Source organism: Quercus suber, unplaced genomic scaffold (genome assembly GCF_002906115.3).
Source record: "Quercus suber isolate HL8 unplaced genomic scaffold, Cork oak 2.0 scaffold_58, whole genome shotgun sequence".
Lineage (NCBI taxonomy): Eukaryota > Viridiplantae > Streptophyta > Magnoliopsida > Fagales > Fagaceae > Quercus > Quercus suber.
In genome coordinates, this window is record NW_027069523.1 from 1,335,124 (window position 1) to 1,350,665 (window position 15,542).

General features: G+C 35.8%; 3 protein-coding genes and 1 non-coding gene across 6 annotated transcripts; 2 read left to right on the forward strand and 2 right to left on the reverse strand.

Annotated features, from left to right (window-relative positions):
• Nucleotides 1-918: 918 nt before the first annotated feature.
• On the forward strand, nucleotides 919-1,114 carry LOC111989024 (U2 spliceosomal RNA). The gene has a single exon (XR_002880503.1). It is a non-coding gene; the product is annotated as a U2 spliceosomal RNA (small nuclear RNA).
• Nucleotides 1,115-1,298: 184 nt separating this feature from the next.
• LOC111989011 (uncharacterized) lies at nucleotides 1,299-6,056 on the reverse strand. 3 transcript variants are annotated; one of them, XM_024020814.2, is made up of 13 exons: nucleotides 5,936-6,056; nucleotides 5,721-5,866; nucleotides 4,358-4,406; nucleotides 4,122-4,268; nucleotides 3,466-3,602; nucleotides 3,299-3,368; nucleotides 3,005-3,095; nucleotides 2,546-2,615; nucleotides 2,315-2,410; nucleotides 2,091-2,190; nucleotides 1,909-1,995; nucleotides 1,727-1,818; nucleotides 1,299-1,638 (listed from the first exon to the last, which is right to left on the reverse strand). In XM_024020814.2, exons 1-13 carry the CDS (start codon nucleotides 6,039-6,041, stop codon nucleotides 1,501-1,503), a joined length of 1,329 nt encoding a protein of 442 aa, XP_023876582.1. In that variant the 5' UTR covers nucleotides 6,042-6,056; the 3' UTR covers nucleotides 1,299-1,500. The 3 variants fall into 3 exon arrangements, with proteins under 3 accessions (XP_023876582.1, XP_023876584.1, XP_023876588.1); XM_024020816.2 differs by having other exon boundaries at nucleotides 1,705-1,818; XM_024020820.2 differs by lacking the exons at nucleotides 3,299-3,368; nucleotides 3,466-3,602.
• A 907-nt stretch (nucleotides 6,057-6,963) lies between these two features.
• LOC111989002 (dirigent protein 11) lies at nucleotides 6,964-8,107 on the reverse strand. Its single transcript, XM_065772433.1, has 2 exons — nucleotides 8,038-8,107; nucleotides 6,964-7,595 (listed from the first exon to the last, which is right to left on the reverse strand). The coding sequence occupies exons 1-2, from the start codon at nucleotides 8,105-8,107 to the stop codon at nucleotides 6,985-6,987; spliced, it is 681 nt and encodes a 226-aa protein (XP_065628505.1). The 3' UTR covers nucleotides 6,964-6,984.
• A 3,099-nt stretch (nucleotides 8,108-11,206) lies between these two features.
• LOC111989013 (receptor-like protein kinase ANXUR1) lies at nucleotides 11,207-14,776 on the forward strand. The gene has a single exon (XM_024020823.2). It carries the CDS (start codon nucleotides 11,928-11,930, stop codon nucleotides 14,511-14,513), a length of 2,586 nt encoding a protein of 861 aa, XP_023876591.1. The 5' UTR covers nucleotides 11,207-11,927; the 3' UTR covers nucleotides 14,514-14,776.
• The last annotated feature ends 766 nt before the right edge of the window (nucleotides 14,777-15,542 follow it).

The window sequence follows — 15,542 nt, forward strand, 5'->3', positions numbered from 1 at the left end:
ACCTTACGTATCACTCTTTATTTTATAATACATCTTATTAATATATAATTTTTTTTTTTTTTTTTTGGTTCACACTACCCCAACGCCCTGTGACCCATGACCCCAATGCCTAGCGACTCATGACTCAACCTCCCATCCAACCACGAGCCAACACCTAACAAGGCAACCCACAACCACCTTAGTGCCTCATGTCTACTCATAGCTAGATCGACCATCGTTGATGATGCCCCTTATTAGCAACCCACAATGCTACGGTGAAAAGGCACGAGAGAGGGAGAGCTACAATGTGCAGTATTATTACCAAGTACTAACTTTTTGCAAATTTTTAAATAATGATGCACAACCTACATAAGTTCTGTAAATAAAGAGTTAAACATAAGTTGTGCTTGGATTTGAGGATCTAATCTAGGGATTTGGGGAACAATTACAGATACAAATTTAAATAACTAAAATTGAGCTTTACACTCATTGTTTCATAAATAAGTTAGCATACATACACTCAAATTTTTTTTTTTTTTTAAAATCGTTATACAATACTCTGAGAATACAATAATGTTGTATTCCCTCATCCCATATAATAGTAAATTACAGAGCAGTGTATGAAACTCAGTCATGGATAGAGTATACTAGTTCCCTAAGGCTGCCACAAACGGGACACATACAATTGGGCTAATAGAGATTTTCCTATTTCCACAGACGCAAGGCTTGTTATTCTTGTTTTGGTACTTGGTATTTGGTAGGCTTATTAAAGGCTTGAGAGTTCAAGAAGTGCCCAACTGTTAGAGGAGTTCAACAACATTGCTAGGAGCAGAAGAATAACAAACAGTTTCGAATTGAGTAAGTCCCACATCCAACAGGCACAATAAAATAGAAGCATCGGACTTAATATAAAACAGCCAGCTTAACAAGTTCAAAATCATACCTTTCTCGGCCTTTTGGCTAAGATCAAGTGTAGTATCTGTTCTTATCAGTTTAATATCTGATACGTGGGTTATAAGCTCACATGGTATTAAATTAATTTTTCATGGGGAAGGACTCACCATAGTAGCTTGCTGCTAGAGTTCTTGAGTGTAGCCTTTGCGTTGCACTAAAGCTTGGGCTTGGCACACCCCACTAAATCTAGTGTTAAAGTGATTCAAGGGTCTATGGCCTAAATGGATCTGTTTCAAGGATCATAGGGAAAATTTTTTTTTTTTTTTTATAGTGTAATGCAAAAGCACAATTCTAAGTGATATAAAAAACCTGTTCATGGCTCCCACTAAAAGGTCCATGAACCATCAAGCCCATAAATCAAAAAGTAATAAAAGGTATTCAGACTGAATGAATATTACATTACCTATCCCAGATTCGTGAGTCTTGTGCACCCCAAACTAAAAAATTGGATATAACATTTACATTCTTTTGGTGAAAGCTTGGTTTGTTTGATAGTTGACTAGGGATATATAATGAAAAAGAAAGAGAAAAAAAAAGGATTATTATTTAATACTACTACTGACATGTTTAAAATGGATCATAGGATTTGACTGTTCCAACTAAAGCAAGGGCTTCTCTAAGTGCCTCCAAGAGATGTTCTGGATAATCCTCAATGCGAGCAACACCATACTGTGATTGCATGGAACTCAAGACCCTTCCAACAATCTGAATATGGAATTGTAGAAGTTAAAGCATATATATAATTGAGGAAAACTTGTAAAATGGAATTACCGTGAATATAACTGTAGCCAACCTTCCTTGCATAGCCACCGTAAGCTATGCCACCAATTAAAGCATGCAATGAGTTAGGCAAACTGGCTGTTAGTATTTCATCCTTTGGGTTCTCTGGTAACAAATAACAGAAGGAAACATCAAAAAATACAATAGAACTGAGAAAGACAGATAAATAAGGGGGAACAAGGGTGATAAAATTACTAGTAATGGATGTTGTTTGAAAAAGTCCCATTTTCTTTAATCCATCAACCGTGTGAGCATTGGTGCCACCCGCCAATTGAAGAAAACCTACCATTTGAAAGGAGTAAAGAACTGACACTTTATCAAAAGCAAAATCGAAACTTAACACATTTTCTATGAACTTAGGGAATCCAGATACAAACCAGGAGGCCTGTCTTTCACAGCAGCCATTCGAACAGCGAAGGCAATTGATTCCCTTGTGGCACCTCGTCCAATATCCCCACTCATGGGGCGGCCATCCAACTTCATTTCATGAACTATATTAGATAGATGGATTGTTTGAAAGGAAAAGTAAAATTTGGATTGATGATATCATTTGAAACTTATTTAAACAGTTCATATGGATCTCAGTTAAGATAGGACAGACCTGCCATAAATTGAAGCAAGGTAGATTAGGTTCCATAATAGAGTACATCGTGTTCATTGAGGATATGGTTGAATCCCCAACATTAGGTAAGCTAACCTGGAGCCAGAAAGTATTAATTCACAATGTTCAAGATACTAACCAGGAAACTGCTTTACAGCTTAGTGTCAAACATTCACACACACACACACACACACACACATTAAGACAACAGAGGACATATCCCATGCTTACTGCTATTAGTCTCAGATGTGAAATTGAATCTCCCAAGCCATCCCAAAGTTCTTCAAAGAAAGCACTCTGCCTACAGAAGGGATCAGTTCATGCAGTGCGTCAGTGCCTAGATTTGGATGAAACTCAATAAGATATAGTCACATTTGGTTATTTCCTAAGAATTTGAGGGCAAAGAAAAAGTTCTTTGTCCTTCATAAGGTATTGCAGTGAAGCATATTAATTTCTCTAGCATTTGAGATGAGACAACTACAATCATATGCATAGTTTTAGATTTGGCAAAGGCTCCTTTTGAGGAGATATTTTTCAGTCTTTTTACCTGTGTCATTAAAGAGGATAAAGTTCAGTTGCAAATGCAATCAAATCAAAATAATAGATCCCATGCCCCTTCTCCCCTCACCTATTTAAATTATATATCATCTATTTTGTATTATAAAATGTTTAATATAATCGAAATAGTACCTTCCACTTGTATGTATCTCCACAGCATCAATACCATTTCTTTTTATAAGATCAGCCGTAGCAGTAGTATCTCTTATATATGTAACCAGCCCTAAACAAGTTTGTGAGATTAAATGTGAAAATAATGAAAGAGATCTAAATTAAAACACTAGAAGAGGGAGAATACACAAGTTTATAATTTCAAATGTGATTAAGATTGGAGTCTTAAACAAGGCTTCAAAAAGAAATAAAAAAAGGGGCTATATAGCCTACATTAAGGAAAAGCAGCAGCACAACAAAGGAAGTAACACCCACTTATATTATCATAGGGGCAAACTGGAAAGCAACGGCCACAGCCATAACAGCGTTCAGTTATAACTCCACCCTGCACATTATGTTAAGTACAAATGGCAAATGTGTCCCATGATGAACAATAGGGTATGCTGTTAGAAATCATATCAAAATGAATCAAGAACATAAACCTTTAAAACTCTAGATGCATTGGTACCATCTGAAACTTCTAATGTAGAGTTTCCTTCATTGAGTGATATTGCACTAGCAGGACAAACAATCTCACAAGGCCTTGAACAGTCAAGTGGGCAATCCTCTGGATCAAACTCTATTAAAGTGGCCAGAAGTCAGATTAAACAAATTGCAAAAGAATTCATATATAAGCCTGTTTTTAAGTGGCCAGTGTAGCACCCAAACCTACCCAAATTTCCAACCTGATACATTAAGCTTTCCCTTATTCATACTGAATTGGATAAACCAAAAATATACTATGACCTATCTAATTTGTACAATTTTTAAATCCATGACATTAAATGCTTCATTGACCCTAATGCTTTGCTTGTCTAACAATACCAAGAAAATATTTGTCTTCATGATTGAGCTGAATTAAAGATTGACTTACTCCTGACAAAGCTGCTAATTCATTAGTGATAAGTGTGTATCAAGCCAAAGTCTGATTTACATAAATAACATGATAATTTGTATCTATGGTATGAAAAGTAAAAGCACTTGCAAAGCTTATTCAATTCAATTGATAACGCACATTATATTACATGCGCTCCTGCACTAGCTGGTGCTGATAAAATAAGATACTACTAATTAAACCAATGCAAGGAGGCATGTATACCAGCCTTTCGGAAGTGAAGATCTTCGTCATCATTGACGCTGATCATTACCCAAGGCCTTCTAAGGCCCACTATGTCTCTAGCCGATTCAATTCCATCATTTACTGCACTCACAACCGCCAAATCAGCAGCACAGTCAATGCAATCAACTGCACAACCATTCATCAAAAACAAATAATTCAGATTCACCTACATCACACACACAAAAATACAAACACTAGTTTTCAAGAGTTTTCACCTCCAGCAAGAGTGTAAACAAGTGAGAGATTCCTGATATCGACAACATCCTATAAAGAGAGGCAGGTTAGTGTTACTGCATGCGATGTGACAATAACAACTACACAATTGGGCCAAAAATACCCTTAATAAGTGAAGTCCAACCAATGGTTTTTAATTGAGAACGCTAGAGAAACAAATTTTTCCAAGACTGGTTGACATGACAAGTTATGACTGGAGCAACATCCATTTCACAAAAGCCATTACTAACACTTTTATTGACACCAATCACACTGTTTTAGCTAGCAGGTGTGAAAAATTTTGTCTCTACGCTTGTTATTTTTAATGTAGTACACTTGTATATATGAGTTTACATATGTAGGTTGTACTTGTAATATGCAAGTGATCCTACTTTAGTGGTAGAACAATGACTATAAGAAATAAAATTGTGTTTTAGAATCTTGCTTGAGCAAGATACAAGCAAGGGAAAGGCAAGACTTTATGTATGAACCTTGCTTAAGCGAGATACAAGACAAGTGAAATTTCTAACCTGATGTTGCTCAAGCAAGGTACAGGCTAAGTACAAGCAAAGTTTCTGAGAAGAGATTTCAGAGGATTTAGCACTAGAGAGAAAGTCCTGCTTGGATGAGATGGCCATCTAGCTTAATCAAGATGATTCTTGCTCAAGTGACAATTACAGAATGTGTATTTTCTGCAGGATTTTGCAGAAAAATGAGGGGACAATTAAATGTTTGTGTATCTAACAGCTAGTAACAACCATGACAACATTTTAGAGTGCTTGTTCCAACTTCCAACATAAGTGAGCTTTCAAAGGTGCTTTTTTGTTGGCAACACTTCATTGATTATATATAGTAACCCTAATTAGTTATGTAAACAGTTTTCACCTCCAGCAAGAGTGTAAACTAGTGAGAAATTCCTGATATCGAAGGTTAGTGTTACTGCAGGCGATATGGTGTAACTGCTAGACGTGTAGGGCATACTTCCGCTCTTAGGTGAAGTCCAACCAGTGGAATTTCTAATTGAGTAACACAAGACACACAATTTTTCACAAAATTTTCCAGGATTAGTGACAGGACAAGTTATGATAGGAGCAACATCGCTTTGACATAGGCCACTAACACCACTTTTATTAACAAACAATCAAACCATTTTACCTTAGGAATTGTGAAAAAGGTTGTGAAAATTTTTATGTCCCTAGACTTTTTTTTTTTTTTTTGTATTAGAGTGAAGACATCATTTGAATATCCCAAAAGCTTAAGCTAACAAGAAAGAGCAAAAATTTACTCATTTAAACTAGTATTCTAACATATAGAAGTGGTTGTGGTGTTGTGGTTAATGGGGTTTGAGGGCTTTGTACTAGATACCTCGAAGCTTGCACCACATATGAGCTTGACCCAGTTTCCCTTTCGGAGAGATTCAAGCGGAGAAGAAGTTAATGAAGGAACCCCAACTGTTTTGACGAGGTTTCTAACCTTGTCAAGGTTTTTGCTGCTTTTAAGATTTCCTCTCACTGAAATTCAAAACATAGAACTTTCAGACATAGAATGAATGAAAGAAGAAGAAGAAGAAGAAGAAGGACCTTGATGCTGTTGAGGGAAGCTTGTAGAACTGCAAGAAAATCTCAAAGACATCCCCAGAGTGCAACTCAGAAACACTGAGACGGTCAGTAAGAGGTGGATAATCATTTATCCGTTTTTTACAGAATTTGGCGGTTAGAGAATTCGGCTTTCTTCTTGGCCCAATTGAGAAAGTGGGCTTTTATTTTTTTGCTATGTGGGCCTGCAATGGTAACTATGCTACAGGCAACCGTTGCGAAAGATGCTTACAGAGTCGATAATTTGAGTCTTGAGATGTATGACTTTGGAAGTCTTAAAATAATTGGATTCCTTGTGAAAAAATAGTGATGAGAACTAATTTCATCCCTTCAAGATGTCTAAATTGTGGTTTCCAAAAGCACATAAATAAAATATAAATAAAAAAAATACTAGGATATATAAGAATTGATTAAAATAATGGTTAGTGATTCTATTTATCATTTCTTATTAATTTAAATTTTTTTGAGAAGCAGTACTTTGATTTCCATTGCAACAAGATAGGTGGTTTTGAGTTAAAAAAGAAAAGATAATTTTGAGTGCAAATCTATATTTGCTTTTTACCTTTTACTTAATAGTAAAAATTTGCTATCTATCAATCAAAGAAGAAGTTAAAAAGTCATATATTAAATATTTCTTTAGGAGAAATTTGAAGTTGAACCCGGGGAGAATGTTTGACTGAATTAATTTATGAGTACAACTTATTTCTCTCTCCATTGTAATTTGTAAAATTAAGTTGTAAAATGAAAAAACTCTTCAAAAAGGAAAAAGTGAATAAAAAAAAAATGGGGCTTGAAAATGATAGGCAAGAAACCAATGCCCTATGCTCTGGCCCTAACACATATGTGATATGACTACCTTTAAAGCATATGAAGCGCAGCAAAATAAGTAACAAAAATGATCTTCTTTTTTTTTTTTTTTTTTTTTTTTTTTTTTGAGGAACAAAAATTATCAATTTAGTTGCCAAAACAAAAGGTAAAAAGGTAACAAATTATGTAAATGAAAAAGATATCGAATTAGTAACTTTATATTATGATTAATAGTGCTTAACTGTTACATTGTGCTTAAGAATAGCTCTAAGATTAGCTATGTCCATGAACTCAGTCTCCATAACACCATACCCCTTCACAAAACGAAAATAACCAGTCCCTGATACAATACCATACTCCCTCTCCTTCCTAGTAAAAATATCAGCTCCTTGAATCTCCAAAGTACTCCCTTTGAAATTTCCATCAGTGAAAATCACAGAGAAAACCAAGTGCAAGCCTTTGCCATCCAACTGAGAGTTTATGTAAAAGCCTTGGGCCCTACCTATCTCCTTTGATTCTATGCTGGGGCCCTCAGTTACCGGATCATCAACGGCCAAGATTGTGCCAAAGTGTAAGATGCTAGAGGAGGGCCCACTTTTTCCGGCCACAGTGATTGCTGACATGTCATGACCAGTTAAGTAGTCATGCACGTAGAAGACTAGGTTGGTTTGCTTGGGTTGTTGGAGTTGGAGCCTTGGGATTGTGTAGGTCACATAAAGAATGGTTATGGTGAAGATGAGGAAGAAGAAATTGGTGGTGGTCAGTGGCGACGCCACGTTAGAGTCAGGGTGTTCCTGGGAACACCCTGACTCAAAAAAAAAAAAAATTATATATAATAATTAAAAAAATTTTATTTGTTTATCCTTAAAAAAAAATGAGGAACACCCTCAGGAAATTGAGGAACACTCTCAAAATTAAATAAATAAAAAAATTTGTTCTACTTTCAAGCAAAAAAAAAAAAAAAGCCCAAAAAAATTTTGAACTACAATCTGAAAAAAAAAAATTTGTAATAGAGCAAGCCCACAAAAAAGCCCAACATCAATCCTAAACGTAAAGCAAACCCAAGCTAAACAAAAAAACAACCCAACAGATGGTAAACAGTAAAGCAAACCCACGGATTTTCCAAAAAAAAAAAAAAAAACCAAAACCAAAACCCAATATACACTACAAATCACTAAATCAGAAACCTAAAATCACTAATCAAATATCACTAAAGCAGACCTAGAGACAAAAACATCAACAGAGCAACGTAGCCAACACTGCAACACAAGCCAACATACGGATCCGGCATCGCCGCATCGGAGATCGGTCAGCCAACACAACTCGAGCTCCAGTCCAGTCCAGCCGCATCGGGATTCGGGCATCGGAGATCGCTCACTGGATCGGATCGGAGATCGCCCATGGGTCACGTCGCTTGCTCCGTCGCTCGTCGCTTGCTCCGTCGCCCGTCGCTCGTCGCCCGTCGCTCGTCGCTCGAGCTTGCTCCGTCGCCTGTCGCTCGGCTTGCCCCGGTGCTTCCCCAAGGTATTTCATAAATCATAACTTCTCTCTTTTTTATTCTCTCTAAGTCTCTAACCCTCTCAGTCTCTCTCTCTTTATCTGAAAAATTAAAATGGAAGTGCTTTTTTCTCTCTGACTCTCTCTTTTATCTGAAAAATTAATAGTGAAATCTGAAATGAAATAAACGAGGCCCTCTCTTTATTCTTTTAAGACTTTAACAGTTAACTTTAATAATTTATCTGATTTTTTTGGATATTTAACAGTTAACTTTAATAATTTATCTGACTTTTTTGGATAATTGTGATTGGCTATGAATAGTTTTAACTTTATTAATATTTTAGCTGACTTTTTTTTTTGGCTTTATCCATTGGCGTTGGTGTTGCCGTGTTGCCGTGTTGGTGAGACTTAGTGAGATACAATTAATTATTTTATTGTGATTTATAATTGTGAAATTTTCTGATTGGCAGCTAGCTCTTGTGACGGGGTTTGTCTCATTGTCTGATGAGTGAGATGGGGGTGGATGGGCACATCACATGGGCCAGAGTGAGGAATTTGAATTAGGGGAAGTAAATACACATGGTGCCACTAATAAATAATAATTTAATTAATCAATAATTAATTAAGGAAAGCAACTAATAAATAATAATTAATAATTTAATTAATCAATATATTATAAAAAATAAACAAATTAAATTATGTTAGGCTAAATAATAATTAATAATTTTATAATTAATGAAAAAAAATAACGAATTATAGTTTATAAAAGACAAACAAATTAATGAAACAACTAAATAATAATAATTAATAATTTTATTAATATTTTAAATCAACTTACAGTTTATTGTTTATTCTTTTGCTAAAATTATGGACAAATATTTGATAAAAAAATCACGTACCCAAGATCCATCTACTTGATGATGGCTTTGGCCTTTGGATCTTTCAACTAAAAAAAAAAAAATTTAGGAACATTCTGAAAAAAATTCCTGAAGTCGTCACTGGTGGTGGTGGTGAGTTTCAGAGGATTAGACATGGCTGGGTTTTGCGTTTTCTGCTTACTTCGGGAGAATAAGGTTTGGTTTGGTGTTAATTTAACTATGTTGTAATGTGGATGATGTAGGTAAAGATGCTTTGCCTCTTTGTTGGGATTTTTTTTAGTGGAAAATGACAAGGTTGTTGGGAAAAACTAGGCATTACCTTTTGTTGTTTAACTAGGCTTTCATTATTCAATTTTATATGATTATTTTATGTATTGTAGCAAGATGTTGACAATAATATACATATTCAAATGACACTGTCTTTTGTGGATCGGATTGCAATTTCATTTTTGGTGCATGAGTGTGGTTTTGGAATTTGGAACCTCTTCTCTTATGGGCTGAGTAGTTCAACCATTCCAGACCAGGTGGGCTATGGGCTATAGTTAAAGCTCATGCATTTTGTGATGTTCATAGACCATTGTTCATTCATACTGGCTTTTGACAAGGTATGGGCTCAAGTCCCTTATCCCAAACCCCACTCTCTTCTTTCAGACGGATTTGGATCCAGTGCAGGCTATTGCACCGTACCATTTTGATGTTAGAGAGAAATCATTATTCTACTATCACACATTTTAGAACAACTTTTACTACAATTTAATAATATCTATAATTGTGATTAGCAAACCATCACTTTTATATATAGGCCCATAATTTTTTCTCTATCAATAACAGTCGCGCACAGGTTTGTTAAGAAGGTAAAAACAAGTTAAAAGGTTAAAAAAAAAAAAATCCAAAACTAAAATTAATAGTAAACTTTTTAACTTTCAATCTCAACTCCTGAAAGTCTATTGTAAAATGCAATAGTTGCACCGAATCTCAATCACATTCAAACTAGGATTTCACTTACAAGACAAACAAATGAATGATTTGTGTGTGGAAGAGACAATTAAGAGACTGAAATATGTATGAAGTTAAAAATTCTATTTTAAAATTCAATTTAGTCCCTTAACTTTGATTTCAATTATTAAATTAGTTCTTAAAATTTTATTTTTGCTAATTTAGTCCCTCCTTTTCTCAAAATGAATCAATTCGATCGTTTTGTTCATTTTTTAAGTACTCATTAAACTACAAGATCTATTAAATGGAGCATCTCATAAATGTTTTCAGTTAAATTTTTAATAAAACCAAAAAAAAAAAGAAGAAGAAGTTTAAACGACATCATTTGCTAATAAATTTGGATAGAAAAATCAAATTTACTGATTTTTACAAAGTGAATGACTAAATTAACAAAAATTAAACCTTAAGGGCTAATTTAACAATTGAAGTAAAAATTCATAAACTAAATTGAATTTTAGCCTAAATTCTACAAGAACACATTTGGCTAAGATTTTATATAATTGTTGAGTTTGCATGTTGTGATTAGTGTTGATAACCTATTACGTAAAACAAAAGTAATAATTGAGAAAAAAAAAATTGTATTCCTAGCATTTCTCTTGAAATAATGCTTACACCACCTAATTTAACTCTTGCCATGTTAGTTCTACACTTAAATAAAATCCTAATTTATTTACATTAATTTCACAGTAAAACAATAGTAAATCTCAAGGAAAAAAAAAGAAAAAAGAAACAGAAGAAAACATTAAGAACCAATATATAACGGAAGGTGCTTTGCCTTTGGAGGAACACTCGAGTTAAGGTTCTTCTATAAACCCATCTTTGGTCCCAGAACTCTTCATCCTCTTATACTAATGAGCATGTTGCTCTTCAATAATCAATCCCACATATCATGTTTTTCTTATATAGTAAATTACTCCAATGATTCCCATAGTCTAATATTTTTGTGTGAACCATCCTTGATTGTTCTTCAGAAATTTTTTTCCTATCTCTGTCTTTTGTTATTTTTGAGATTTACGAACCTATTTTTTTTTTCCTTTAATAATAGGAATAGATTAGATTGTGTGTGATATTTAATTATTTATTAATTTACTCCTTATGTATATCCTTTAATTTCTAAAAATTTGAGGTGGCAATAGCTTATCAGTTTCTACTACAGAAACTGGTTGGCCTATTCATAGGCCTTTATTAGAGGGCAATAAATGTAACTAGCATTTGGTGCTCTCTCTAGCCGTTACTCCCTCACTACCTCCTATCCTAACGGCTAACGGTCCCTTTAGACCCTGAAAACAACATAGAGAAAATCAAAATAGTGCAATAATACAGGGAATGGCTCTTCTTCCTCTGCTTCCCACGCTTCTCTCCCAGCAAATCTCGGCTAATTCAACAACTTTGTACATTGTTGCCACCAAAACATAGTTCAGGTTAAAACATCATTGTATTTAATCTGAAAAAGTTCCATTTTCTCACTCCTCTAAGTGCAAAGGTACACAGTTTTCACTCAATTTTTTTTTGGGGTCCCCTGTTATTTTGCGCATCATATTTTCCCTTTATTATTATTTGAATCTTATTTCTCAATTTCCTGAAAATGGTTTCACCCTTAAGATATGAAATCCAATAGCCTTTTCTTATTATCTTTATTCTCACTCTTCTAAGTCTGCAGGTAAACATTTTCTCTCATATTTTTGGGTCCCCTGTTTTCACGTACTCTGTTTTCTTGTGCATCATATTTTCCTTCTTCATTTTGTCATTCAATTCTGTTCCTCACGCTTAATTTCCTAAAAAGGTTTCACCCTCAAGCCATGAAATCCAATTCCCACATCTTGTTCTCTTTATTTTTCTTCTCTTTAACCTTGAACACCATCCATGTTCTTAGTAAAGTTTCTAATACTTCAGATTCAGATTCTTATATCCTTTCCTGCGGCTCTTCGAGTGGTGGCACAGACTCTGATGGCCGAAAATGGATATCAGATTCCAAATTCGCTGCTTCTTCCAAAAACACAGCAATAGTTACTGCCCAATACCAAGACCCTTCTCTGCCTTCCCAAGTGCCATATATGTCTGCAAGAATTTTCAAGTCTGAATACACATACAAGTTCTCTGTTTCGCCAAAGAAGCGCCTCTGGATCAGACTCCATTTTTATCCATCAACTTATAGCAATCTCAATTCCTCTGATTCCTATTTCTCTGCTGTCGCAAATGGTTTCACTCTCCTTAACAATTTTAGTGCGTCTATTACAGCTAAAGCTCTCACACAGGCATATCTTGTTAAAGAGTTCTCTCTCATTCCTGTCCAATCTGGCAGCCTCAGTATCACTTTCACACCCTCTTCAAAACATGCAGGATCATTTGCTTTTGTCAATGGCATTGAAATAATTCCCATGCCAGATATATTTCAGCCTGCAACTTTGGTCGGGTTCTCTGATCAATCTGTTGATGTTCAAAACTCTTCACTGCAAACAATGTTTAGGCTCAATGTTGGTGGACAAAATATTCCGGCAACAAATGACTCCGGACTTACACGGATATGGTACGATGATTCACCATATATATATGGTGCAGCCATTGGAATCACTTCACAGGCTGATAGTAGTGTTAGCATTCAATATTCATCTGATGTGCCAGAGTACGTTGCACCTATCAATGTATACAGCACAGCGAGATCAATGGGACCAAGTTCAGAAGTCAATCAGAATTATAATCTCACATGGGTGTTTCAGGTCGACGCAAATTTTACTTATGTTGTTAGGTTCCATTTCTGCGAGTTCCAAGAAGCCAAGATCAATCAGAGAGTGTTTGATATATATGTGAACAACCAAACAGCACAGCCCTCTGCTGATGTCATTGCGTGGGCTGGATCATCAGGAGTGCCTGTGTATAAGGATTATGCAACTTATGTTAGTGAAAGCGGTGGTGATGAACAAATTTGGGTGGCATTGCACCCTTCTGTATCATTGAAGCCAGAATTCTATGATGCCATTCTTAATGGATTGGAGATCTTTAAGGTCAATGACTCAAGTGGGAACTTGGCAGGGCCAAATCCTGAGCCATCAGCAATGCTGCTTCAGGCTGAAGCTGAGGCAGTAAAGAGTTTTAGTTCATCAGGATCCAATGGTCATGTTCTGGTGATTGGTGGGGTTGTTGCTGGAGGGGCTGCTGGATTTGCTCTTGTTGCAGCTATTGGCTTCATTGTCTACCGCAAGATTCATGCTAATGAAATGGATTCTAAGACAGGTAATTGGTTGCCACTCTATGGCGGTTCCCAGACATCAACAAGCAAATCAACAATCTCTGGCAAGAGTGTAGGCAGTAGCCACCTCAATACTCTGGCAGCAGGACTATGTAGGCATTTCTCATTATCAGAGATTAAACAAGGGACAAAGAACTTTGATGAATCACAGGTTATTGGGGTTGGAGGATTTGGCAAGGTTTACAAAGGTATTATTGATGGAGCGACCAAAGTGGCTATTAAAAGATCAAACCCATCTTCAGAACAAGGAGTTAATGAATTTCAGACTGAAATTGAAATGCTTTCAAAGCTGAGACACCGGCATTTAGTCTCTTTGATTGGGTTTTGTGAGGAGAATGGAGAGATGATTTTGGTTTATGATTACATGGCCAATGGGACTCTAAGGGAGCACCTCTATAAGAGCAACAAAACTCCTATATCATGGAAGCAAAGGTTAGAAATATGCATTGGAGCTGCAAGGGGACTTCACTATCTTCATACTGGATCCAGGTATGTCATCATTCACAGGGATGTGAAAACTACAAACATTCTATTGGATGATACTTGGGTAGCAAAAGTTTCAGACTTTGGGCTATCAAAAACAGGTCCTGATATTCATCAGACACATGTTAGCACAATGGTGAAAGGTAGCTTTGGGTACTTGGATCCGGAATACTTCCGCAGGCAACAATTGACAGAAAAGTCTGATGTCTATTCTTTTGGGGTTGTCCTTTTTGAAGTGCTATGTGCTAGGCCACCACTTAATGCTACCTTGCCAAAGGAACAAGTTAGTCTTGCAGATTGGGCTTTGCACTGCCAGAGAAAAGGAATTCTTGAGGATATTATTGATCCTCATCTTAAGGGAAAGATAAATTCTGAGTGCTTGAAGAAGTTTGCTGAGACAGCTGAGAAGTGTTTGTCTGATCATGGGCTTCATCGGCCTTCAATGGGAGATGTGCTATGGAACCTTGAGTTTGCACTCCAATTACAAGAAAATCCAGATGGAGTAGGAAGGATTGCAGAAGAGAAGGCAAATGGTGCATATGCAAAACATAATGATATGTTGAAGATTGAGGAGGAAACTGCAGCAAGTGAGGACATGGATGACTTGAATACAAATGCAGCTTTCTCACAGCTAGTAAATCCTAGTGGAAGATGAGGCCAATTTTGTAACTTTTTAGTTTATAGTTTTGTTTTGTTCCTTTTCTTTTTTTGGGATAGGAATATTTGTTAGATTGTTGGTGTATTTTGCTTCTTTTAGTTATTCTTAATTCCTTTTCAAACTTCTAGTAAGGCAAAATTCCCAGCTCTCTCTGCCTGGTATATACTTAATTTTCTTTTTTCTAATGTGGTTCTTTTGTCATTTCTTCTAGTTTCCCCTTCCTATCACTCTCCTTAGCTTTCCAATCTTTCTTTTCTGTTTTGAGGTTATTTGCATTCAAATTTGGTTGAGAAAATCTGAGACATTTTGTTGCTTTTTGATTGGTTTCTGCTTCAAGTTTCTGTGTCCATTAATTCTGCAATTTTGTTTCAACAAAAATAGGCAGAAATCTAGCATTTTGACTAGCTTTTTATAATCTTAAAAATTTCACGACATAGATGGGTACAAACTCGTGCTTAAGCTTTTGGATTAAGCGATGCCTTCTACTGGTGGCTAAAGGCGAACCTGGATTTGTACTTTAAGAAGTTGTGCATTCTATTTATGGATGAAAATAAGCTGAACCAAATAGCTACATTGCTGACTCACTTCCTACATTGTTTGAGCTTTTACAACTGATAGCCCACCAAGTTGGAATCAAAGCTTGATTTGACTGAGAGGTCTACGCATGCATAGCGTGCCAAACGTTGTTAGAAAATACAGGGAACAGGGATAAATATTTGCTTCCTAGGTCCCCAATAAACTGCATAGTACTGGGCATCATCATCAAGTATTGGCATTGTAATACAATTTATTGAACATGTGTGCCCCCGTGCGAATATGTGCACAGTACAGTAAGGAATACTATGTGATGGGACTGAAGCACATTGGCCCTTGTTATGAATTTGGATACAGAATACATAAATTATGACACGTTTATGAAGAAAGTATATAGGTTAATAGGTTCATACATATCATTCAGCAAAAATAAAGAAAAAAGGTACATACATATCGTGATGCATTTGTCCTGGGACTGCCGCGCGCAGGTAT